Source organism: Sciurus carolinensis, chromosome 9 (assembly GCF_902686445.1).
Source record: "Sciurus carolinensis chromosome 9, mSciCar1.2, whole genome shotgun sequence".
Taxonomy (NCBI): Eukaryota; Metazoa; Chordata; class Mammalia; order Rodentia; family Sciuridae; genus Sciurus; species Sciurus carolinensis.
The window spans coordinates 139,939,542-139,964,102 of NC_062221.1; the positions used below are offsets into that span (position 1 = coordinate 139,939,542).

The following is a 24,561-nucleotide window of genomic DNA, read 5'->3' on the forward strand; positions in this document are numbered from 1 at the left end:
GAGCCAGGCGGGCACCCTCCTTGGCCCTGGGCCATGCTGACGGGGTTCCTGGGAACCAGGGAAGAGCACAGTGGGTGATGGGGCCAGGACCAGAGGCTCCTGGGACGGGGCTCTGCCCAGTGCACCCCAGCGGAGCTCAGCCCAGGAAGGGGGCCGCACGCCTAAGCGTCCTCAGCCTCCTAGGGGCGAAGTCAGGGCTGCACGGCTGCCTGCTGGTCTCCTCAGTCCAGGTCCATTGCTCCTGCAGATGTCAGGAAACATGGCGGGTCCACCAGCACCCGCACGAGACCCGGGCTCTTCCGGAAGCAGCGCGGAAGAGTGGGCGAAGCAGTCACCTGACTGCGGACCAAAGAAACAGGCCTCTGCACAGGGACAGCCCTGGAGAGGAGTGAGCCGGTCAGCAGCTGAGCCCTCAGTGCCCGGGAAACACTGCTGGCCAGAGGCAGGTGTGTGACCACAGCCATCGGTGGCCAGGGCAGTGGGGCCGAGCTCTGCGGGAGGCCGCCCGACTTCTCGGTGCAAGAGGAGCCTCCTGGCAACTCTCAGGAGGAGCGACTCGCCGCTGCCCTCGAGCCCCGCAGCAGAGCCCTGCAGAGTGCGCATGCCCAGCGACCTGGGCACTGCTCCTCCCGGCCTGGCCTTGCTCCAGATTCTCAGTGTGTCCCTGTCTGTGTTTTCTTGATCTCCTGTCACCTTCCTTGAGACCCTTGTTGTTCTGCACAGGTCACACAGACCCCAGTGCCTGCAACCTGCAGAGGCAGGGCACCGTCCAGCTGATGGACAGATGTGCCCCTGCCGCCACCTCCCAGCACAGAGCCTCTGGAGTCACCCGGGGCACCTGATGGGACAGCAGTGACCGCCGTGGGCAGTGAGCCTCTCACACATGGACACGTGTTCAGCAGCCCTGACCAGCCAGATGGCCACCCCAGCAGGCCCGCCTGGCAGTGGAAACAGGCTTCCTGGAGCTTGCCGGGTCAGGGCCGTGTGTCTGGAGGCCAGTCTCAGTGCCCCGACTCCTGGACCCAGCGAGGGAGGCACATGGCCCGGCCTCATCGCGGCCCAGGACAGCCCCCACCTTCACAGTCAAACAGCAGGACCTGCAGAGCCCCCTGCGGCCGGGGCCGGAGCCCAGGGCCGGGCTGCCTGGTCCCCCAGCGTGGGCCGCGTGTCTCCCAGCGGGGCACACCAGCAGGAGGCTCAGACACCCCGCTGGAGGCCACGCAGGTGGCACGGGGAGCTGTCCCGGGGCGACAAGTCCCTGAGGCCCCTCCTGGCTCTGAGCCGACTCCCGCTGGGCCTGGACCCGTGGACCCTCTGAAGGCAGCTGGAGCTCCAGTCCTCACACGTCCCAAGCTGAGCAGGGGTGACCACTGGGTCTGCCAAGGTGGCGGAGTTCACGTGAGGCCGTCAGGTGGGCTGCATGCACAGGACCGGTCCCCACTGGAGGGGCGCTCTGGACAGACGCACAGGACAGCACCAGCACATGGAGGCCGAGGGAGCCAGCAGTGGCCAGCAGCACAGGACACAGCACACCCTCGACTCACCCGGAGAGGGAGGAGGCCACAGAAGGGAGGCCGGGAGTTACGTGGAGTGGGCTCTGCCATGGCCCCTCTCCTGAGGGGCAGATCAGGCCAAGGCAAGAGCAAGGAGGTCCTGGGGCAGGACAGGTGCCCTGCAGGGCGACAGCTGCAGCCTCAGCCTAAGTGCCCAGAAGGCTAAGGCCAGAGCTGGCACTGGGTGCTCCTGGGGAGGACAGGCCTGGCCTGAGAGTCCAGGTCCTGGGAAGGGAGCGCCAGGGTGGACCTGCCTGGCGAGAGGGGCCAGGCGGTGCACAGAAGGCAGCAGACAGAGGCTGCTGGCGGCACCTGCTGGGCGGGGCCTCCCCCGGGGCAGTTGGAGCAAGAGGCCCGGGCGCTGGCTCTGGAGAGGCCCGAGGCAGAGAGAGGCCCCCGGAGCCGGCTGGGGAGCCCGCCCGCCTCAGGCTGGCCCCTGCCCAGCTGCTCCAGGACAGGCCAGCCGAGGTCAGAGGCCAGGGACTCCAGGTGGAGCCAGGTGCTGCAGCGTCTGGGGACAAGGACAGCGGGCTAGCAGCTTCCACTGCACACTGATGCGGGCCCAGCCATGGAGGTCGGGAGCTGGGCCCGGCCCCCCAGCCGAGAGCACGGTGTGCGCAGGAGGGGCTCCTCCAGAGGCTCCGGGGAGCCGAGTCTCTCCAGCTCCTGCCCCGCAGGGCCACGGGCAGCCCACTCCTGCCGGCCCCCTGCCTCTTCTCCAGCCAAAGCTGCTCCTGCCGTCCAGTGACCAGGACCTGGTGGTGGCACCGGGGCACCTGCGACCAGGACAGCCTCCCTCCTCATCTTCCAGTCTGCAGAGTCCCTTCTGCCACGTGAGGTGCTGGCCACAGCTCTGGGGCTGGGGCCAGGGACTCTGCACAGCAGAACCTGGCGGTCACCTGCAGAGCTCCCCACCCGCTGCAGGGCTGCAGCCTCGGCAGAGTCCAGCACTAAGGGCAGGAGACCCTCACCTAGAGGGACACACCAGAGGGCCAGTGACCACCTGGGCCACCACAGCAGGCTGAGGACCCACCCCATATGATCAAGGGACAAAGGGGACAAGAGGAAGCCACTGGGTCACATCAGCCCAAGTGCAAAGACCAGCCGCTGGCCCAAGAGCTGCCCTGAGGAGACCGTCATAGGGCTAGTGGCCACCAGTGGCCAGGGCCCTGTCTGCAGAGAAGAACCTTCCAGCACCCTCCAGGAAATTACTCCTGAGAAGCAGTTGGGGAAATATTAGAAACAGGCACCGCACAAACTCGGCATCCGCCTCTCACATTTATTGGGTCTTTGCCGCTACAGGTTCCAAAACCTGGAGACTCAGGCGGTGTGGACAGTTGTGTAGACGAGCCGGGCTGGAGGACACCAGGCAGAGTCCCTGGCCTCGGGGGGTGAGGTGGTGGCCTTGCTGCAAAGGAGGCAGAGGCTCATCAGGCCTGGGCAGTCCATGGGGCTCACGTGTGGACAGCCAGCAGGTCGGAGGGGATGCTGCCTCCCACCCTCACCCAGGGGAGGCCTCAGAGGTCACAGGCTCAGCAGCAGGAGGGCGGGCAGCTGGCGGGCATGCGGCAGGCCACCTGGCTAGAGACGGCCCCCCCCACACAGGGCAGCAGGCAGTCGCACGGGGCCGGGCAGCAAGAGGCAGGGAGGCGGCACAGGGAGGCAGGGCGGGCTGGAGGGCAGCCCGAGGAGCAGCGGGCGCGGCACAGTCTGCGCCGAGGCTGGGTGGGGCGGAAGGAGGCAGGGCTGGAGGGCAGGAGCCGGGCAGCCTTGATAGCTGGGCCTGGGCCTCCTGCCACGGGCCACCCCGTGCCTTCCTCCGGGTGGGCTGTTGGCCTCCCACTCTGCCCACTCTGCTGCTGTCCTGCTGCTCCCTCGTCCAGGAAGCCCTTTTGCAGTACAGGGCCTGTGACGTAGCTGGTCACGTGCTTGCTGCATTCGGAGGCTGGTGAGCTGGAGGCCGACTGTGGAGGCGGGGAGACCACCCCACGGGTTTTCAAGGTCCCCGCTGTAGCATTCTGTCTCGCGCCCCCACCACCCAGCACGCTGCTCACTCCAGGCCCCACCAGGACGAGAGGCTCCGGCGCCCGCATGGCCCCACAGACAGAGAACAAGCCAAAGGGGCCCCGGCGCCAGGACCCACCCGCAGGGAGCAGGCGCCACACAGAGCCGCTGCTGGCGGGACCCACACGCGCAGATGAGCACGCGGGAGCGGGTGCCACCACAGGTGCCGCCGCGCCTCAGGACTCCCCCCAGCCCAGCTCCCGCATCCTGCGTCTCCTGTGGTACGGGAGCTGAAGGGCTCAGAGGGACAGTCCCCAAGTCCCAGGTCAGCAGGCGCGGACAGAGCAATGGCAGACAGGAGAAAACGTTAGCCTGACGGGCCCCGGGACCAGTCGCAGAGTGACCACCCGGGCCTCAAGGCCACCACCAGGCCCAGGGGGCTCCAGGCAGCCTGGACAGCCCCCGAGGGGAGCCCAGGAGGAGCCGTCCCGGGGGCCGGAGTCCAGGGCCAGACCCCTCTCGCCACCCAGGGTGCTGTCAGCCTCGCCCCTCAGAGGAGGCCGGGCAAAGCCAGGTGCTGGCCTGGCTCCAGGCTCGAGTCTCAGGTCCACGGCGGCCGTGGTGAGCACACGCCCTGCCTCGCGGCGCCGGGACCCTTCCTCCACGCGCGCTGGACACACCCCGGGTCCTCAGGCAGGGCTGCCCCTCCGGGCAGTGCTGGTCTCCTGCCGGGCTGTACCAGGGCACCTCTGCTCCTGTGTGTCCTTGTGGGCAGCCAGTAGTGGACATGGAGGACGTTCCCCCAGGAGGCATGGGACCAGCCAGACAGTGTCCATGAGACCCTGCAGGGCTGAAGACCACCCTGGGCCTGGGGGGCCTTGGCTGCCGCCAGGACTCACAGCCAGCGTCCACACAGCGGGAATGACCCTGCAGGCCTGAGGAGCCAGACGGCCACATGTGCTGCCCTTCCACGGCTCTTCTGCTGCTGGCCATGCACTACCAGGAGAAGCCGGGGTGACCACGTGTGACCAAGCTCTGACACGACCTCCGTGCCAAGCGTAGAAGGTCCCGTCTAGCGGTCGACTCGAGAGGACGGGACTGTCTGTTCCGCCCGCCGCTGAGCCGCCTGCCGGGCACCTTGGGGCTCCCTCACCCACCCGGCTCCCGTCAGCCCAGGGCGCGTCCCTCTGCATGTCCTGCCTATAGTCTGCGTGGAGGCCCCGGCCTCCGTTGTCCTGAGGACGTCTTCCTTGGTCCTCGGCATCCCCGGTGCTCCTGCCTCTGGGCACTGAGGATGCCCGTGCCTGGCCCCTCCTCTCTGCAGGGCCCTGTGTTCTTGGCCTCCTGGTCCGGAGCCTCCCGCAGCCTCCGGTCTTCTGGCTTTGCTACGTGCTCAGGTCTGACTTCCCTGACCTGCTGGGAGACTCTCCAGCGAGTCTGCGATCTGGGGTTCTCACTGTGGGAAGACGTCCATTATCTCCTCACGGCTGGGCGTGGCGGCCAGCCCTGTCCCCCTAGGTGGGCTGCCCGTGTGCCGACAGGGGCAGCATCTCCGAGCTCCTCGCGCTGTTCTCTCCCTCCCTCTCCTGGAGACGGTGACCTGCTGGGGACTTCCCATCAGTGTCTCCCAACGTGCGATCAGGGTGCCTCGTCCTTGGTCTGCACGGGCAGAATCCTCCACCTGCCCACCCCCCAGCACCCGGAGAGCCCCACCGCCCACCAGCAGGCCTGTTTCTGCCACATTGTCCCCACACCTACAAGGCCACCTCCATCTGCTCTTTAGCAACAACTTCCCTGAGCCCTGGGGCTGCAGGAAGGGCGATTAGTCACGGAGCCAAACGAGCAGCAACAGCTTCAGCAGCCAGCGAGTGTGCGACAGGCCAGAGGAAGCAAGCCAGGAAGACAGCCGAGCTTCCGTGTGGCTGGGGCTCCCGGCCGGCACATAAGGGCTGCCAGGGAGGCAGGCGCCAGACCTCACCACCTCCTCCCCAGCACCAGCCAGCCTCAGCCACCATGTGCCACACCAGCTGCTCCTCGGGCTGCCAGCCGGCCTGCTGCCTGCCCAGCCCCTGCCAGGTGGCCTGCTGCGTGCCCCTGAGCTGCAGGCCCGCCGTGTACGTGCCCGTGAGGTGCCAGGTGGCCTGCTGTGTGCCCGTGAGCTGCAGGCCCGTCGTGTGCGTGGCCCCCTCCTGCCAGCCCTCTGGCTGCTGCCAGCCCTCCTGCCCCACCCTCCTCTGCAGGCCCGTGTCCTGCAGCACCCCCGCCTGCTGCTGACCACACGACCACAGACCAGTGTGCCTGCCAGCACCTGGGGACGGTGGAGGGCACGGCCCTGGCCCCCTGCCTGGGGGTGAGAGTGCGGGAGAGTGGAGCTGACCCCTGCCCTGCCCGTCCCCCAGGGAAGGACTCCCTCCCGGGGTCCTTCTCTCAACCCATGTGTGCCAAATAAATCCATTCCCCTGCACTGCTGTCCTCTCTTCATGTCCAGGGTCCTGGCTCTGGTCTGGACTATGAAGGGTCAGGCGAAGCCTGTGGACCTTAGGAGAAGTGGGGGCAGAGCACTTCTTGGGCTGTCGGAGTTGTGACTTAGGAGATGAGGCTCAGGAGCTGGGCCTGAGCTCTGGGCCTCTGATTTTGAACAAAACCCAGAGTGGGCAGGGATGGCCTTGTGATTTCTCCAGAGTTCAGATTGGCCCAGGCAGGGCAGCCAGCCGCCGGCAGGGAGGGACCCAGGGACTCACAGAAGCACAGAAGACAGTCCTCCGAGGCGAGGGCAGTGTGCAAGCAGCAGGGATTCCCGGGAGAGGAAGGGGCTGGGCAGTGGCCAGTGGCCCTCCATCGGCTGCCCGCTCTGTCCAAGGAGACCGCGGCTCTCAGCAGCTACGGTAGGGGACGAGGACACAGGGGCCCTGTTCAGGCCGACGGCTGTGGCCTGGTCCTGTGCGCCCTCTTGCCTGGGGTCTGGGGCCTTCGGGGCCCCTCCATCTGTTTGATTTTGGTTTCCCGTCCCCCCTTTTGATCAGATTCTTTCTGCAGGAAAGTCTGGAGACCAACCTTTTAAAATCACTGTCAGGCAGATCTGAGGGTCTGAGGCTCAATTGAAGGCCACAGAGAAGGTGTAGGGGGAGCCAGGCTCTGCAGGTCCCCTGGAGTTGCGGGGTGCTGGGGTTTGGGGGTCATTTCCAGTCCTTGGGCCACTGTGGTCTTGGGCTTTTTTTTTTTTTTAACAGATCAAGAATACAAGGACAATCAATTGAACAGAATAAAGACAGTCAACCCGAGCACAGTATCAGGATGAAAATTTGCTGTCTTGATCAGGAGAGTGCTGATGGAGGGCAGCCAGCGGGATGGCCACAAGGCCCTCCTTTCTCACATCCTGTAGCCATTTATCCTCGTGGGTGATCCCAGGTGGACAGACTGCTCTCCTGAGGTGTTACACAGGTGCAGTGCGTGACGTGAGCAAATCCTCCCTCTTTTACTGGCTGGTCATTGAGGGTGGTCCATTAGTCTCAGTTGATGAAGGCAAGGGAGCACAGTGACCATGCTGTGTCCTCAGCCGTCCGCCCTGGAATAAGGGGTCAGCTGTGCTCTGCCCTCTGCAGCCGTCTGCCCCCCCTTCCCCTTGTGCCTTGAATGGCTTTGATCATGAAGGTCCACGTTAGAAGGGCATCCAGGACGAGCGTGGGGTCCCAAGGGACAGAGCCTCCCTCTGCGGCTATCTCCGTGATGCTGGCCCAGCCTTCGGTGGTGGGTCTGCGCCTGGGCTGCAGGCAGGACTGTGCCCGGGAGGCAGAGTTGGTGCCCAAGGGTCCCATCTCCCTCCTTGTCCACCAGAGGCGGAAGCCGCAGGCCAAGGCTGGTGAGGCCACCTCCCTGGCACCAGCAGATGATGCTGCCCTTGGGGACACCTCAGGCTCTGCGAGGCTCTCGGTAAGACAGGCGGTGGGCCCAGCAGGTCCAGCGTGCTGCTCCTCGGAGGAGGTGGCAGGGTCATTAGGCACAGAGTGGTGACGTTGTTGGGCCAGTGACTGTCACTGCAAGGTAGTCAGGGATGGACTGGCCCCTTAGGGACGGTTGATGTTGGCGACAGGGCCAACCGAGGGCATGTCCGGGTCTTGAGTGGCCGTGGGGTCAGGCGTGGCCTGCAGCCCTCTGGTCAGAGCACTGTCCCTCCCGGGCAGAGCTGGAGTCTCGGGGCAGGACGTGATGCCCACCCTGTGGATCTGCGGCAGGAAGATACCAGACAGGCCGCGGCGAGTGCCGAATGGGCAGGGCCCCTTGGCGCCCTGGCCAGGAGCCTCTGGCCTGCGGGGCCCCAGGCCGCCCGGGAGCCTGCGCGACGCGGGCCTGACCTGGTGGCTTGGGACAGCTGGCCACCCAAGTTTCGCCTGCTGTGAGTGAAGGACTGGACGCTCCCCTGAGTGTGGGGTCCACCCTGGTTCGGGTGTGGGTGGGAGTCAGTGCCTGGACTGGCTGCCCAAGATGCCAGCGGCACCTGCGGGGTGCCCTGCAGCGAGGCCCGGCCGCTGGCACGCGGCCTCCAGCACGTGGAGTCTCAGGCTGGAGACCACCCCGTTCCCCAGTCCTCTCCTGGGGGCCCACGGGCCAGGGCGGCCTCCCCAGCTGGAGTCTGCTTGGTCTGCCTTCCTTAAGGATGTCCCGTAAGGTCAGCGGGGTCACAGGCGCCTTCTCCCAGGTGCCCAGGCGTCTGGCGGGCAGAGCGGGTGCTTCCCGAGAGGACGGAGCGCTGGCCAGCAGGCGCTGTGGGGTCCCCGGCCGCGAGGGCTGACGGCGCCATGGGCTGGCCCCGGGCTCAGGCCCGCCTAGTGCTTCCCCAGGCTCCTGCCCCTCACTCGGGGACCTGCCCAGCAGGGTGAGGACCGGCCCGCACCTCGCAGAAGGACTGCGCCGCTTGACCAGAAGGTGTGCGCCCGTTGCCGCGGGGACGCGGGCTCCCCAGGGAGTTGGGTCTTGTTTGTTTTGGTGCTGGACGAGCCCAGGCCGTGCACGTGCTGGGCACTGCTGTCCTCAGCTGCGGCCGCCCAGAACCGCCCCTCCCGGTCCCGCCCGCGGCCTAGGCCAGGCTCTTGGGGCAGTGCTTCAGCCCAGTGGGGACACCGAGCCCTTGCTGGAGCCTAGCCTCCCGGGAAGGGTGGCTGGTGCTGTCGATGGCCGCACTCCAGAAGGCCCCGGGTGCAGAGGAGACCGTCCCGTGCGCTGCGCCAAGGCCCGGCGGGGTCGGGTTGGCACCAGGCGTGGCCTCGTGAACACACCCAAGCAGCCCCCGGGCAGGGCTTCCGGTGGTCCTTCTGCCGGGCCCCAGTGCTCAGGCCTCGTGGGCTTTGGAGAGAGGTCTGGAGCTGAGGGGCCCTCTGAGGGGCCCGCCGCCCCGGCCCGCGGGATCGCGGGTGCTGCCCGGGCTGCGCGGGAGCCGTCCTCGGGGACCCGCAGCAGCGCCACGGAGCCCCGGCTTCCAGAAGAGCCAGGACGAGGGGACGGGGCCCGGGCTGCACGCTCAGCAGAGACGGCAGCAAAGTGTCTCCCTGGCTTCCGGAAGGTGCGGGTTTAGACCATGGCCAGGGTGTCTGGCCCCAGAGTGGCCTCAAAGGTCACCTCCTTGGCTGTCCCAGCAGATGGGCAGATGGTGGGAAGTCCTTGCTGCTTTGATGACATTCCAAAACCGTGAGCGGCCCTGAAGCGTGCCTGCCGCCTGGTGGTCTCCCGCTGCAGCCAAGCCCGGCCGAGCCCCCGCTGAGTCTGCGGAGCTGAGCTGCTCTCGGCGTCCTTGCCACCTCTTCTGACGAAGCAGCAACCGTGATCCTGCGCCACGAACTCCATCTCCCTGCGGAAGGAGCCTTCAGGGCTGCATTGTCCATGGGCGCTCTTGCCGTCCTGCCCTGTAGGAGCCGTGGTCACTTGGGTGACAGCCGCTGGAGTCTCACAGAACCCAGGTCACGGGGGTTGCAGGTTAGGTTTGCTCCAGGGAGGGGCAGTAATGTTGGAAGACGGGGGAGGAGGACCACGGGGGCCGCCATGGGAGTGGACGAGGCTTCCACTGAGTGGGAGAACCCCTGCCAGCGTCCTCAGTGGCCTCAGGAGCCCGGCATGGCTGAAGTGCGGTCTTGCATGGGGACCATCCTCTAGAACAGCGTCCGGGTCCAAGTAGACCTGGATCTATTTTGATCTTGGTGTGTTGGGCTTGACAAAAGGAAGAGGTGACTCAGACTCCAAGCTGGGCACAGGCAACTTTGCTCTGACCCGAGTCGCTGCAGGGGGGCTCTCGGAGCCCAGTCGAGGCCTCGCGTCCTGTCCTCAAGAGGGAATGCGGCCCTAGAGTCGCTGAGGAGGCTGCGCGTCCGAGGCCCCAGACCCACGGGGGTGCCTCCTTGTTTGGGAGTGAAGGGCTCTTCCTTCTGCCTGAATTGACGGTGGAGATCAGCTGTCCTGCCTGTCCGACTAGGGCTGGTCACCTGAAGCTGGTCTCGGAAGAGCTGTCCTCACGGGGCAGCTGCCCAAAGCCCTGCCCGTGAGGTGGACAGAGGAGACGCTCCCTCGCTGCTGGGAAACCGAGGGGCTCAGAGCGGGAGAGGTGGGGGCTCCTGAGAACCCCCACCGCTGCCCGGAGCCCGGGCAGAGGCCCTGCTTCGCCCTCTCGGCCCAGTGTGGGGTGTGGGGCTCCAGCCCCCACCCGGCCATGCTGCCGGTTCTCCCCGCGGGGTGGGTGTTGGGAAGCCATTTCAGAACAGGAGAAGCAGAAAAGGGTGGGAATCTGGCCCATGGGGAAGGCCCAGTCTTCCTGCAGGCGCCAGGGAGGAAAGCCCGCGCCAGCAGGAAGCAGGGCTCCTGGTGCGGCCCCTGCTGCCACCAGCAGAGAGGCTGGGTCTCACAGGCAGAGGGACGGGTCTCGTCAGGGCTCCTGGGCGTGTGGGGGCTGTTTTCTCAGAGGGAGGGAAATACAGGCCTGGGTCCCTGGAGTCTCACAGAAGTAACTCAGGAAACTGGTGGAGCAGGGCCAAGTCCACCGGGGCCAGTGAGGCCCTGGGGCAGTCCCAGGGTGCGGGAGCTGCAGGAAGGGCGATTAGTCACGGAGCCAAACGAGCAGCAACAGCTTCAGTAGCCAGCGAGTGTGCGACAGGCCAGAGGAAGCAAGCCAGGAAGACAGCCGAGCTTCCGTGTGGCTGGGGCTCCCGGCCGGCACATAAGGGCTGCCAGGGAGGCAGGTGCCAGACCTCACCACCTCCTCCCCAGCACCAGCCAGCCTCAGCCACCATGTGCCACACCAGCTGCTCCTCGGGCTGCCAGCCGGCCTGCTGCCTGCCCAGCCCCTGCCAGGTGGCCTGCTGCGTGCCCCTGAGCTGCAGGCCCGCCGTGTACGTGCCCGTGAGGTGCCAGGTGGCCTGCTGTGTGCCCGTGAGCTGCAGGCCCGTCGTGTGCGTGGCCCCCTCCTGCCAGCCCTCCGGCTGCTGCCAGCCCTCCTGCCCCACCCTCCTCTGCAGGCCCGTGTCCTGCAGCACCCCCGCCTGCTGCTGACCACACGACCACAGACCAGTGTGCCTGCCAGCACCTGGGGACGGTGGAGGGCACGGCCCTGGCCCCCTGCCTGGGGGTGAGAGTGCGGGAGAGTGGAGCTGACCCCTGCCCTGCCCGTCCCCCAGGGAAGGACTCCCTCCCGGGGTCCTTCTCTCAACCCGTGTGTGCCAAATAAATCCATTCCCCTCACTGCAGCTCTGCTGTCCTTCCTCAGGAACTGGCCTGGCTGTAGCCTGGTGCTCTCTCCCCACGTGGCTCTGGGAGGCGGGGTCATGCTGGGGAATGGCCTGAGATGCCACGTCCTGGGGTCCCTGGAGGCCGTGGGCTGTCGCCGACCTGGCAGCCCTCGGGTAGCGGGGTTCGTTTCCCCCGCCCCAGGCGCTGCCCGGGTGGATCTCGGAGCCCGGAGGCCTGGCTCTTCCTTCTCTGCGAGGTCCTGGTTCCTGGGGCTGAGACATGTTCCCGTGGGCAGCTCTGGTCTGTCCAGGCCTCGGTGCTCAGAACTGGGTTAGCTCCGCATCCCTCCTGTCACTGGTCCACAGACGTCCATTTCTGGTGGACTGGGGACCGATGGTCCACGTGCACTCACTTCCCAGCACAGAACCAGAACCATGGGACATCCGCTGCCAGCCCTGGCAGCCGAGGTCAGTCCTGATCTCGCTTTCTGTCCTCAAGACCTAGCGTTGACTCTGCTCTGTCTGCCTGAGATGTGTGCATTTAGTGGCCTTTGAGGACGTGGAACCCTCTGAGAACGTTTCCTCTGCAGTGTTGGTGAGCGTCCTCCTCTTGCCGCCTGCGGGTCTGTTGTGACCGTGGAGGTCACGTTTCCAGGGAGCCCCCGCGGGCGACGGCTGCAGAGGGCTCAGCCTGGGACCGTCCTTCGGGGAGTTTCAGGGCTGGCTGCCCCGGGCCCGCCTTTCCTTTTACCCCTGCCGGCTGGAGAGCTGGGCTGCGTTAGTGCCGAGGTGGGCTGGTCCTACCGTGTTGCCTGAGCGGGGCGTGGGTGACCCCGAGTCAGAACGGGACGGGCAGTGAGAGCACACACACTCCTGCCCCGCACGCCACGCCCACCGAAGCCCCGTGCAAGCCTGACACTGTCCTCGCGCGCTGGGTCTGGTGTCGTGGACGGGGACCGCCCGACGGAGCTCTCTTCACACCGCGCTCGGCGGGCGGGGTCCTGCAGGTAGGGCTGCAGAGGCCAACGTGGCCGGCCTTGCTTGCTTTGTCCACCGTGAGGCCCGTGGGTGCTGCGGGGAGCAGCTGCCTGCAGAGGGCCCTAACCTGCCGCCGGGAAAAAGCCGGCGTCCCTAGACGGTACCTGCCTGGACGTTCTCCTGGGCCCTGGCCAGGCTCTAGGGGACGCCCAGGGGCGCTTCAGGGCTTGGGGTCTTGCTGCCCTGTTCTCCACACTCGCCTGGGCATTTCAGGGACACGCGTGTGCTTGGCACACGTGCAGGCACACAGGCGGAGTGCGGGGAGGACTGGAAACCCCACGAGGGGCTGAGGGGCCGAGGGCCGCTCTCCCCGGCCACGCCCGCACGCCCCGCACAGCGCCTGGGGATCTGCTGGCCTCCCCGAGTCCCCGCAGGCTGCGTGGGCGTGGCGGGCACACAGTGCAGCCGGAGCAGTGGGCGCCGCGGAGCTGCTGGGCCTCCGCGGGGGGCTGTGCGGCTGCGCTGCGGCTCCTCCGCAGGCCGGGTTCGCGGCTTCCCCCGTGCGCGCAGGGTTTAGGGGAGCCCCAGACACGGCGTCTCTGGCGTGGACTGCTGGCCTGTGCTGGCACCGCGGTGCGGCTGGCGGCCCCACAGAAGACGCAGGTGACAGTGACTCGGGGAACGTTGTGGCGTGGCTGTGGGGGTCCCCACGAGTCAGGAGTGAGACGATGCAGGAAGGTTCCAGCAGACGCGACTGGTCAGGAGAGCCTCCACCCAGGCAGCGGTCAACCCCGGACAGGGGTGGAGGGAGGGTAGCCCAGGCGGCGGGTGTGGCTGGAGCAGGGGGCAGGGGGCCTGGCTGTGGGGCCTGTTTGGATCTGGCCATCGGAGTCTCTGCTCCTGACCATCTGGGAGCTGCTTCCCTCCACCACACTCTGCGGCCACGATGCGCAGCACCACCTCAGCCCCAAGGAATGGAGCCTGCCGTCTGCGGACGGAGACCCCCGAAATCGTGAGCCCCAGACAAATTTCTTCCCTCTACAGTCGTTTAGTCACAGGAGCGAGAAAGCTGGCTAACGGGGAAATAAGGAACCCAGCCCACGGAGCCCCACGTCCAGCCGAGAGCTGAGGAAGGTCAGGAACAGCTGGAACCTGGAGCTGCCACTGAGCCCGGGAGCAGAGGTCCACCAGCCAGGCCGTGGCCAGAGAGGCCCGGGGGTTGGGGTGACCCAGAAACGGCTTGATTCTTCTGTTTTCTACTTTGTTGGGGTTTTTGCTGGTATTTTAGTCTTTTCCATTTTTTTTTTTTTATTATTTTGGGTTTGATTTGCTTTTCTAGTTTAAGGTGCAAGCCTAGATAATTGACTTCAGGACTCTGTCCCCAGCAAGCGTGAGCACTTACTGACGTCCTGTCCCTCTGGACAGCCCTTCCACTGTGCCCCGTATTTTGACATGCTATCTTTCCATTTGAATGAACTCAAAATGTTTTCCAGTTTCCGCCATGATTTCTTCTTTGAACCGCAGAGTGTTGATGAGGTGTAGATGAGGCGTCCCCCGAAAGCTCACGTGGACAAGGGGGAGGCTGCAGAGGGTCACTGACGCGGTCGGAGCGCCTTGAACCGATCCGCGAGTCGATCCTGGGAGGGAGGCGCGAGGGGGCGGGAGCAGGCGGGGCGTGGCTGTGCCTCGTGTGGAGTCTGGAAGGCGGAGTCTGAGCACCGCCGGGGCCGCCTCCCAACGCCCGCCCTTCCACCATGGTGCTCAGCCTGGCCTCCAGCCCCAGGTGGACCTGGCCTTCTGTGGACCCGGACCTCTGAAGCTGCGAGCCTCCACATAAGCCTTTCCTCCTCATTGTTCTGCTCAGATCTTCAGTCGCAGCAGTGGAAAGCCGGCTAAAGCAGCGTGTTGTGGAGGAGTGCGTGGGCCTGTCCGGGTGGGCAGGGACCCCCTGCTGCCGGCCTCCTCGGGAGCACAGGCGGCACCTGCTCCCCGGCTCTGAGCAGGGCTGGTTTCCCTGAGTGGTCACGGTCTTTCTGGGAACGGTGCGTGCTCGGGCTCGGGCTGCTTGTGGAGGGCAGTGCTCAGGTCTTCCCGGCCGGCGCTGATCTTCCATTTGCTCCGTTGGGATAAAAGCGGTTTCTGCTCTCTGTCCATCAGCGGAACTGTAAGCGTCTGGAAACTCGGCTGTGAGGTGCTTCAGTGTTGGATGTGTGTTTTCTTGAATCGACCCTTTGCCGTCCGCTCTGTCCTCTCGAGCCCCGTACCGCTGGTCGCCGCTGGTTGGCGTTTTCCACCTGGGTGCGTTCCACCTGGGTTTCCACTGTGAAGTGGGTTTCCCGTAGAGAGCACATAGTTGGACTTTGATTTTTTTTTATCCCACTTGGGAATCTGTCTCTTGATCTTGGTGTTCAGGTATTTTGCTTTGGACGTGATTGTTGGTGTGTTTAAACGTGGACTTTCGTCTTGCTTGTTTGGGACGCGTTCCACGTGTGCCTTTCTCTCCCCCCACGCCTCTCTGTGGTCTAGGCTTCTCCAGTCGCTCGTTCCGTCTCTGTCGGGCTGGTTGACCCCGTTTGGGATGGGGCTTACGCGCCATGTGTTCCTCCGGTTGTGTCCGGCCACTCCACCTGGGGCACTGGGACGACACGGGCCCCTTCCTCTTCCTCTCAGAGCGTCACCGAGGCGGTTCACGTGAGTTAAGATTCCGCCGGGCCCGGTCAGGGTCTCTGCCCTGGTGGCTGATCATCCTCCTGCTCTGGACAGCGTCTCTGAGCCTTCTTTTCCTCGTGTGATCCAGGGCGCGTCTGCTGTGAGGGTCTTTCTCTGAAGAGTGTTTATTTCATTTTCACTTTTGAAAGATGGTTTTGTTACTGTCTAGGGTGCTGGTCCCTCTCCACTCAGCAAGGAATGGAAGAACAGGACGCAGAGAGAGCAGCAGCGGGTTCCTTACGAGAGCAACAGCACGGACTTCTCCAAAGAGAAGGGCCCGGGAGCCGGGAGTCTGGTGGGTTTCAGCCTGAGCTTCTCAGGCTCCCTGGAGTTTCCTCCTCTCCTTCTCCCCTCCCCTGTCCTCGCGCTCCTCACCTTATTGACCAGTGGCCCCTCTGTCCACACATCTGTTCAGTTTTTCTGTTGGGTCCCCGCTTAGGAGCGAGTCGGGAAGTGTCTGTCTGACTGGATCCCCCCTGTGTCCACCAGCACTTGGTCAGGCAGGAAGGTGACCTCAGCAGAAGACCCTCCCTGCCCTCTGTGCCTACCCTGGCAGCCCTCACTCGCCCTCCTGCCATGGCCGCCCAGGCCCTCTGCGTCTCCCTCGCTTCCAGTCTAATGGAGTTGGCGCATTTTCCGCTCAGCACTCTACAGATGCCTCTGGAGGTCAGACGGAACCCGGTCTTGGTTCTCTGCGGCCTGTTCTTCAAGCTGCACCCTGCCACCTCCACTGCGCCTTCAGTCGGCCGCTGGGGTCTCCTCCTCCTCTGGCAGGACCCCTGGTTTTGCGCGTCGCGTGCTTTCAGAGCGTTTCCCCAGCGGCTCTCCGGCGTGCCTTCTGCCCAGCGCTCTCCTCTTCCTAGGCCGCGATCTCCCACGGCCACCGTGACTCCAAATCGTCCCAGAGCTCCTCCGTGTTTTGTTCCTGTTTCTCCCCAGCACATCTTTCTCTCTGTTTTAATTTTGATTCTTGTTCACCTGCCTTCAGATCCAGCGACGCCACACGTGGCTGATCCGAGCGCCGAGGAGGCTGCCCCAGGCACCGCCTTTGACCCTGTGTCCACCTCCACTGCGTCTGCTCGGCTCCCCTCCCTGCTGAAACCTCCTCTGTTCTGACGTTTCTGTGGCGTGGCTCCAGCGCCTGGCCACTGTGTCCTCCCGGCCGGCCCGCGCGTCCCGTGGCTTCCGTTAGAGATCAGCCTTGTGTCTGGCGCGTGGCCTCTTGGCTCTCCTGTTCGCAGCCCAGGTTCTAGGCGAGAGGTGAAGTGTGGGCGAGGAAGGGCGGGTTGTCAGAGGAGGAAGGAAGCCAGCACCCAGTGGCCGCCCCGCGCGGCCTTCCCTGGAATCGCGCGCACCCCCTCGCAGCGCTGATGGACGGTCGCGCCGCCCGGCCTGGAAGAGCCTCCGTCAGGCTCTAGAGTTGGGGAGCTGGGTGAGCCCTGTGTCAGGCGGGCTCCCGGGAGGCCCCGGGCCGCTCCGGTCACCCTGGCCGGGGCTGGGGGTTTGTCTGGGGCTTGTTTGCAGATGTGGTGCCGTTGGGCACTGCAGGCCGCGGCCCGGGAGTCTGTGCTGAGGAGCGGGACCCTCGCCCAGCGTCTGGGTGGCCAGACGCCCATTGCCTCGAGCCAGAGCTGGCTCAGGGCGGCTTGGCCTGGGCGACTGCACAGGGCACAGGTGGAGTCGGCATGGACGCCGGCCCGCGACATCGCCCCGCCCCACGAACCTGGCGCACCCTCCTGTCCAGTGCCATGCGTCACCAACGGCACCCGTCTCCCCTGTTGAATGTCTCCTCTCGGCTCCTTCGTGGGGGGTTGGGACAGCCTGGACGGACCTGACCTGGCTGCCGGCTTGCTGTTCCTGTGCTGCCTTCACTGCGGACTCAGTTCCTCTGCAGCGGGCGGCTGGTGGTGCCCTTAGGGCGAGGCTGGGGAGCTCAGTGGTTCCGCCCCACCCTCATGTTTGGGTGCCCCCGTGTAGAGACGCGGAGTCTGTGAACTTCACGCTCCCCCGAGACGGGCTTGCTGACCGAGCTGCCCTGCTGGGTGGGGCTGAGCAGGTCCAGCCTCTGCTCTGCCTGGGGCTTGGGCCACGAGCCCGTCTCAGACTCCTGCTCCTCCTCTGGGGGAGGCCGACTCTGCTTTTGCTTGTGGTGGGCAGGAGCAGAGGCAGTGCTTGCCCTCCGGAGGAGAGCGAGCCGCCCCTCAGGAGAGGGTGTCCTCTCCTACCATCCCCCACCCACACTGGCCCCGGAGGCGGGTGGGACACACCGTCAGGCCCCAGGGCCCCTCCTCTTCAGCCAATGGGACAAAGGCTCTCTGAGGGGCGACGGCTTCCTGGGTATCGTTCTGCACCTTTGAGGAGAGGACTCGAGGACACAGGGAGACAGCAGAGCTGCAGTGAGGGGAATGGATTTATTTGGCACACGTGGGTTGAGAGAAGGAGCCCGGGAGGGAGTCCTTCCCTGGGGGACAGGCAGGGCAGGGGTCAGCTCCACTCTCCCGCACTCTCACCCCCAGGCAGGGGGCCAGGGCCGTGCCCTCCACCGTCCCCAGGTGCTGGCAGGCACACTGGTCTGTGGTCGTGTGGTCAGCAGCAGGCGGGGGTGCTGCAGGACACGGGCCTGCAGAGGAGGGTGGGGCAGGAGGGCTGGCAGCAGCCGGAGGGCTGGCAGGAGGGGGCCACGCACACGACGGGCCTGCAGCTCACGGGCACACAGCAGGCCACCTGGCACCTCACGGGCACGTACACGGCGGGCCTGCAGCTCAGGGGCACGCAGCAGGCCGCCTGGCAGGGGCTGGGCAGGCAGCAGGCCGGCTGGCAGCCCGAGGAGCAGCTGGTGTGGCACATGGTGGCTGAGGCTGGCTGGTGCTGGGGAGGAGGTGGTGAGGTCTGGCGCCTGCCTCCCTGGCAGCCCTTATGTGCCGGCCGGGAGCCCCAGCCACACGGAAGCTCGGCTGTCTTCCTGGCTTGCTTCCTCTGGCCTGTCGCACACTCGCTGGCTGCTGAAGCTGTTGCTGCTCGTTTGGCTCCGTGACTAATCGCCCTTCCTGCAGCTCCCGCACCCTGGGACTGCCCCAGGGCCTCACTGGCCCTGGTGGACTTGGCCCTGCTCCACCAGTTTCCTGAGTTACTTCTGCGAGACTCCAGGGACCCAGGGCCTGTATTTCCCTCCCTCTGAGAAAACAGCCCCCACACGCCCAGGAGCCAACGCGGCTCCCACCGATGAAGGGGGCTGGGAGACGGGAGGCTGGGCAAGTGAGTCCCCTGTGGTGAGTGTCCTGAGCTCAGAGAGGCTGTCAGAGCAGGGACCGGAGCACAGCACAGAGACCCTGGCCTGGTCAGGAGGGAGGGGGTGACTGTGGAGGGCTTCCAGCTGCGACCATGGTCCTTTCTCCCTAAAGCCTCTGGTGGGGACCCAGGGGAGACACACTGCACCCCCTAAGAGGCAGCTCGGGAAAGTTGGTGGGCCACTGCGTGGACGAGGCCGTGGCCAGCGTGGTCCCGACTGCCTGTCAAAGGGTCTGAGCCTCGAGCTCCCAGAGGCCAGGACCGTGCCAGAGCCCTCGGCGTCCCAGATCCCCCTGCTCTGTCCTCCTGGTCTCCCTTCTCTTCTTTAAATGAGCACATGGTACGTATATGAAAGTGGGTTTGTTGTGGTCTAGTCACACGTGGGCTTTTAAAATAGAGAGCCTAAGATGAGGTTGAGAAATCCTTCCAAGGCAGAACAAAGCATCAGAAAGACAGCACAGCCGGGCGGGTGGCGCACACTTGCAATCCCACCCGGTAGGGAGGCCGAGGCAGGAGGATCTTCAGGCCCTAAGCAAGTCGGCAAGACCCTGTCTCAAAATAAAATATAAAAAGGCTGGGACTGTGGCTCAGTGGTTAAAGATCCCCCGGTCTCAATACCCAGCACCAAAAAACAAAACAGAAACACATTCTGAGAGAAAGATAAACGACCAGTCCAAGGCCACACCCCGAATCATGGGGTCCCTGGAGCAGGCGGGCAGCAGGTGGAGGGGAGGCTGAGGCAGGGCGGCAGAGGAGCACAGTCCGAAGGTGAGGCGCCCGAGGCAGGAAGCGCTGGGAGAGCCAGGAGAGCCCGTGGTAAGACCTGGACAGGCCTCGCAGAGACGGCAGGCGCCCAGGCAGCCAGGCTCAGACGGCACGGCAAGAAGCGCCGGCCCAGCACGGCAGAGAGCGCAGGCCGCCCAGGCCCGCAGGCAGCACGCTGGAGGCCGCCAGGCCAGCAGGACACGCAGAGGCAGCCCTGAAGGAGCAGCAGGCCCTGGAGCTCGACTGCACTCCTTCCAGCAGGACCTCCACCTGGACCTCAGCTTTGACCTCCACCTGGACCTCAGCCTTGACCTCCACCTCGACCTCGGCCTCGACCTTGACCTCAACCTCAGCCTTGACCACCACCTCAACCTCCACCTCAACCTCGGCCTCGACCTCCACCTTGACCTCCACCTGGACCTCGGCCTGGAGCCGGGTAGGAAGCACAGGCAGGCGCTCCCAGTCCACTCCCTACCTGCAGGCCCAGGAGAGTCCAGCCAGTCTTCTCAGAGACAGCTCTAAACCCTGTCTCTCTCTCTATGCCTCAGCAGGTGGTGGATGCAGCTCGGATGCCCCTGGCCCAGGACGGGACCACCCTGGCTCTGACGTCTTGGATCGTCAACGCTGGACGAGGGCCAGCCGCGACTCACAGCTGACGCGCTCTGTGACAAATGTTCTTTTCAGAAAGTAAGAACTGAAGGTCACACAGAGGACGTGCTGGCCCATGCTGCTGGACTCCACTCGCACTGTGGTCATCGTGCGTCAGCAGGGGACTCGACCAGCAGGTGGGAGAGTCCTGATCGCGGAGTAGCGAGCACCCGCCCAGAATGGGACGCTTCCACAAGAGCTCCATTTTCAGTAATGGCCAGAACCTCAGGACAGAAGGTCAAGAAGGGGTCAGCCAAGGGGTCAGAACAGGTTCCTGTTGGCTGCTCCGCCCGCCAGCGCAGAGCAAGCACCGGCTCAGTGCCGGGGACGCAGGGCAGACAACGCAGGGAACAGAACAACCTCCGTGGATCTCCAAGAGATAAAACCAGGCACAGGATCTTTTTCCACTGTGGTGGGATGAAGTTAGGCACCAATCACTGCAGAGAACTGGAAAATTCCTGAGAGTGTGGACATTAAACTGCACGTTAGGACAACGAAATCAAAGAAATCTCGAGGGAAACCAGGAAATCCTTAGAGGTCAATTTGGTGTTACCTGCCAGACCTGAGAGGCAGCACGGTGAGCGCTCAGGGGAAACGAGGACTGGAAACACCACGTTGGAAAGGGGAAACTCGGCCAGGCACATGGCCACGCCTGTCCTCCCAGCGGCCAGGGAGGCGGAGGCAGGAGGATCACGAGTTCAAGGCCAGCCTCGGCAGCAGCGAGGTGCTAAGCCACTCAGTGAGACCCTGTCTATAAACAAATCACAAAATAGGGCTGGGGGTGTGGCTCAGTGGTCGAGTGCCCTGAGTTCAATCCCTGGTACCTGCCCCCCCACCAAACAAAGGAAAAAGGAAATCTCAGATCTGTGCCCCACTTCACCTCCAGGAAGTAGAAAAAGAACAGAAGCTGAACCAAAGCTAGATAAAGGAAGGACCTGCTAGAAAGTACCATGGAGATAAACAAAATAGAAAGCAGGATCAACGGAGCGTTCACGAAGCCAAAGGCTGGTTCTCCGAGAAGATCAACAAAATTGACAAACCGCTGGCCAGAGAGAGCAAATAATTAAATCAGAACTGAAAGTGGAGACATTTCTTAGAGAAATAAACAGGATTCTAAAAGAATGCTGTGAATAATTTACACCAACAAATAAGATAACCTTGATGAAATGAAAAAAATCCCATAAACACACAAATTGCCTAACTGACTAGAAAAGAAACAAAAATCTCAACAAAACTGTATTTAGGAGATGGAAATATCAAGAAAAACCCAGATGTATTACTGGTGAATTCAACCAAACATTTAAAGAACTACCAGGAAAACTTGTCAAACTCTCCCAAACAGAAGGAACACTTCCTAACTCAGTCCACCAGGACAGCACTCTCCTGGTGCCAAAGCCACACAGGACATAGAAAGAAAAGAAAATCACAGCCAACGTACCTTAGGAACATAGATCCCCAACAAAATGTCGGCAAACTGAAGCCAACAACATGGTTAAAAGATACACACGCTGACTAAGGAGGATCTATCCCAGGGATGCAGATAGTTCAACACAAGAAAGATCAACCCACGTAAGATACCAAATTACCACAATGAGGGGAAAACAGCAGACGGCCTCCTCAGTCCAAGAAGAAAGCTTTGATGAAATCTAACACGTAACTGGGGAAGAAAGAAAGAGAACCCTGAGAAGTCCAGGAGGGCAAAGGAGCTTCCCAAACGTGATAAAGGGCACTCAGGAAAACCCTCCGCCAGCATGGCACCGGCGGAGGAAGACGGAACGCTCCGGGATCAGGAGCCAGAGGCTGCGTCCTCGCTGCCATCCTGTGTGGCACTGGGAGCCAGCCAGAGCCATCACACCCAAGACGGAAAACCAGGCACAGAAATAGAGAGGAAGCAGGGAAATCACCTCTACTTGCAGGTGACATGACCCAACATAGAGAAAATCCTGAAGGAGCCCCAGAAAGTTACGAGATCCCTTATTAAAGAATTCAGCATGTTTTAGGATATCAATTTTCAAAAATCAGATTTCTATAACTAGCATAGAACAATCCAAAAAGGAAGTCAAGCAAGAGAGCTCCACTCGCAATGGCACTGAAAGGACAGAAGACCTAGGAACAACCCGACGGAGGAGGAAAAGGCTCTGCACGTCGACAGCTGTAAACGCTGCTGAGAGAACTGACGAGGGGTCCGGGGTGGCTCGGTGGCAGAGCGCGGGCCTAACGCGTGTGGGCACGGGGCTCCATCCTCAGCGCCACATTAAATTCGTGAATAGATGAGTTAAATAGAGGCATTGTGTCCATCTACAACTAGAACAAATACCCAAGAAAACTAAGGAGTGAAAGAAGACCCGATGCATGCAGAGACATCCACGTTCATGGAGGAAAGGCAGCACTGTGAAGGTGACCTGGTACCCAGAACAATCCGCAGTCAGTGGATCCTCATCAGAATTTCAACGACCTTTTATTTTTCAGAAATGAAAGAGCTGATCATCCTCGATTCCTATGGACTGATAGGGGCGTGCAATGACAAAACGGTCTCGAGAAATAAAAACCAGAGTGAAGGACTCTCAGTGTGACGCTTACTCCAAAGCACAGTGATCGAACACTGTGGCCTGGCTTGAGAGCAGGCATGTGGCACCGGGTCAGACCGGGAGTCAGCCACAGACCGCGCGTCTGCAGTCGGTCGCTCTCCGACGAGGGCGCCAAGGCCATTCAGCAGGAAAAGAATGGTGTCCCACAGCTGGAACTGGAAAAATGGGTTTCCAGCAAAGGAAAGAAGCTCACCCTCCCCGTGGGCAGAAACTACCGAAGCGATTCAATGCCTGGATGTAACAGCTGGAACGCTGGCATCCTAGACAAGGTGAGGTCTCACACAAGAAGCACAAGTAGCAGAACAAATCAGCTGGACGGCATCAGAACTAAAACTTTCTGTGGCCCAAGGACACTCTCCAGAGAGCGAGAATTGCACATCCAATAAACGCTGACTCTCCAGAGCACAGAAGGAGCTCCTGCAGCTCAGGGAGAGGGCAGCCACGGGTCAGAACAGGCAGAGGGCCAGCAGGCAGTCGCCCACAAAGACCCAGGGCCAGGAGCACACGGGACACGCTCCTCATCGGGAACGCAAACCAAAACCACAGTGAGATGCCACTGCACACCCACTAGGACAACAGTCTCCTTTTTAAGAAAGAAGACAGGCCAGGCACAGTAGGTGCGCACCTGCAATTCCAGCAGCTAAGGAGGCTGAGGCTGGAGGATGGAAAGTTCGAGGCCAGCAATGCATTGAGGCCCTAAGTAACTTAGTGAGACCCTGTGTCAAAATAAAAAATAAAAAGGGCTGGGGATGCAGCTCAGAGGGTAAGCACCCCCAGGTTCATCCCCAGTACCAGAAAAAAAAAAAAAGAAAGAAAGCACCAGGTGGCATTGCCAAACAAACCAGCAATTCTACCCCCAGGAAGTGAGGAGTTCCTTAAAGAAACTTTCTAAAGGGCCCCAAACAGATATTCGGATGCCAGTGTCCTTTGCAGCACCATTCACAATTGCCACAAGGTAGAAATGACCGTGTCCATCAGCAGATGAGTGGATCGACACAGTGAGGTACAGCCGTAGGGTGGAATATCATTCAGCCATAAACCTGGAAGGAAGCCAGTCGCCAAAGGACAAAGGTGTTGTGATTCCACTGCACAAAAGAGCGAGGACAGCAACCTCAGAGGAACAGACTGGAGGCCCCAGGTGCGCGGCGAGGGCAGCGAGGAGTCAGCGTCCCACTGATGTGGACACACATGGTGTCCCTGGACCACACCTGGACCACGGCCAGGTGCCCCTCCCGTTGACACTTGCACCGTGTCCTGTGGGTGCCAGTGGCCCCGGGGCCGTGCTGCGCTCCACGGCTGAGCGGCTGCGCCTGCCTGCACCCCGCCCTCCTCGAGTTGCTGCGTCGTGCACATCTTACTACAGGGGAACCGTCTGCAGACGGCGGAGGGGGTGTCGTTCTGGCGCTGTGAGCGTGAAACAGTCGCGGTGCCATCCCGGCAGCGGCTCTGCCTGCAGGGGAGGGGGACCTCGCTGGCCTGGAGCCTCCTGGGGCGCCGTGGGGGTGCCCGGGGATGAAGTGGCCTGGAGCCCCCGGAGGTGGCTGGGGCCTCGCGGCCTGACCTGCGGCTCCTCCATGGAAGACCACCCCGCGCACGCCCTCCCCACAGGGACGCCTGAGCACCCAGTGCGTCCCTGCTCCAGGCACGGGGAGGCCAGAGCAGACCCCCACGGCCCTGTCCCCGGAACTGGCCGCCTAGAGGGCGTCCTGCCTGCAAGGCTGGCGGCTGCCTCCGCGTTCACCCGCCAGCCCGAGCCCCGTGCAGAGCCGGCCTCGGCAGGCCCGCAGCGACCAGCCTCCCTGTCTCTCCCCACGTCTCCCCCCAGGAGCATCTTCCTCCGGGACCTGGGCCTGCCCTTTGGGGCACCACAGTCAGGAGGGTGGGACCCCTAGCACGGTCTCCATGGGAGGCCAGGGGCCTCACCTCCATAAGCGCAGGCTGGCAACCCCATGGCTCCTCATACTGACCAGCACTCGCCTCCTCTGACGTGGCACTTCCCTGACCTCCTGGGCCCAGGCCCGCCCTCCTCCACGTGGGAGACCGCCGAGCCCTGCAGGCCAACCTGCTGCGGCCTGAGGAGGACCACTCCGCGCCCTGTCCAGCTGTGTCCTCTGCTAATGGCCTGCATGGTGCCTCCGACCCTGAGGGTGTGGGTCCGTTGGAGAGCCTGCCTCTGTCCTCTCAGCGCAGGGCAGTAGCCCCACAGGGACCGGCAGGGCCCTCGCCCTTGGGCCTGGAATTGGCCAGGAGTCAGTTTGAACGTGTCCCCTCCAAATGCGCGTGGAGACCTCCTCCCCACTGGGGAGCATCTGGAAGGTGCTC

At 63.4% G+C, this 24,561-nt stretch overlaps 3 protein-coding genes across 3 annotated transcripts in view; 1 reads left to right on the plus strand and 2 right to left on the minus strand.

The window, feature by feature from the left end:
- Positions 1–24,561, minus strand: part of LOC124993773 (thrombospondin-type laminin G domain and EAR repeat-containing protein-like) — a 79,250-nt gene that overhangs the window by 38,425 nt on the left and 16,264 nt on the right. The gene's annotated exons all lie outside the window — the stretch shown is intronic.
- Positions 5,571–11,087, plus strand: LOC124992637 (keratin-associated protein 12-1-like). Its single transcript, XM_047563693.1, has 2 exons — positions 5,571–5,686; positions 10,913–11,087. The coding sequence occupies exons 1-2, from the start codon at positions 5,571–5,573 to the stop codon at positions 11,085–11,087; spliced, it is 291 nt and encodes a 96-aa protein (XP_047419649.1).
- Positions 17,537–17,797, minus strand: LOC124992638 (keratin-associated protein 12-1-like). Its single transcript, XM_047563695.1, has one exon. The coding sequence runs from the start codon at positions 17,795–17,797 to the stop codon at positions 17,537–17,539; it is 261 nt and encodes an 86-aa protein (XP_047419651.1).

What these genes read in the sequence shown, in the direction of transcription:
- LOC124992637 (XM_047563693.1), top strand. Translation starts at nt 5,571, where the DNA reads ATGTGCCACACCAGCTGCTCCTCGGGCTGCCAGCCGGCCTGCTGCCTG. An exon ending in GCCGTGTACGTGCCCGTGAG is followed by an intron (nt 5,687 to 10,912) that starts GTGCCAGGTGGC and finishes CGTGCCCCTGAG; the next exon opens with CTGCAGGCCCGCCGTGTACG.
- LOC124992638 (XM_047563695.1), bottom strand. Translation starts at nt 17,797, where the DNA reads ATGTGCCACACCAGCTGCTCCTCGGGCTGCCAGCCGGCCTGCTGCCTG.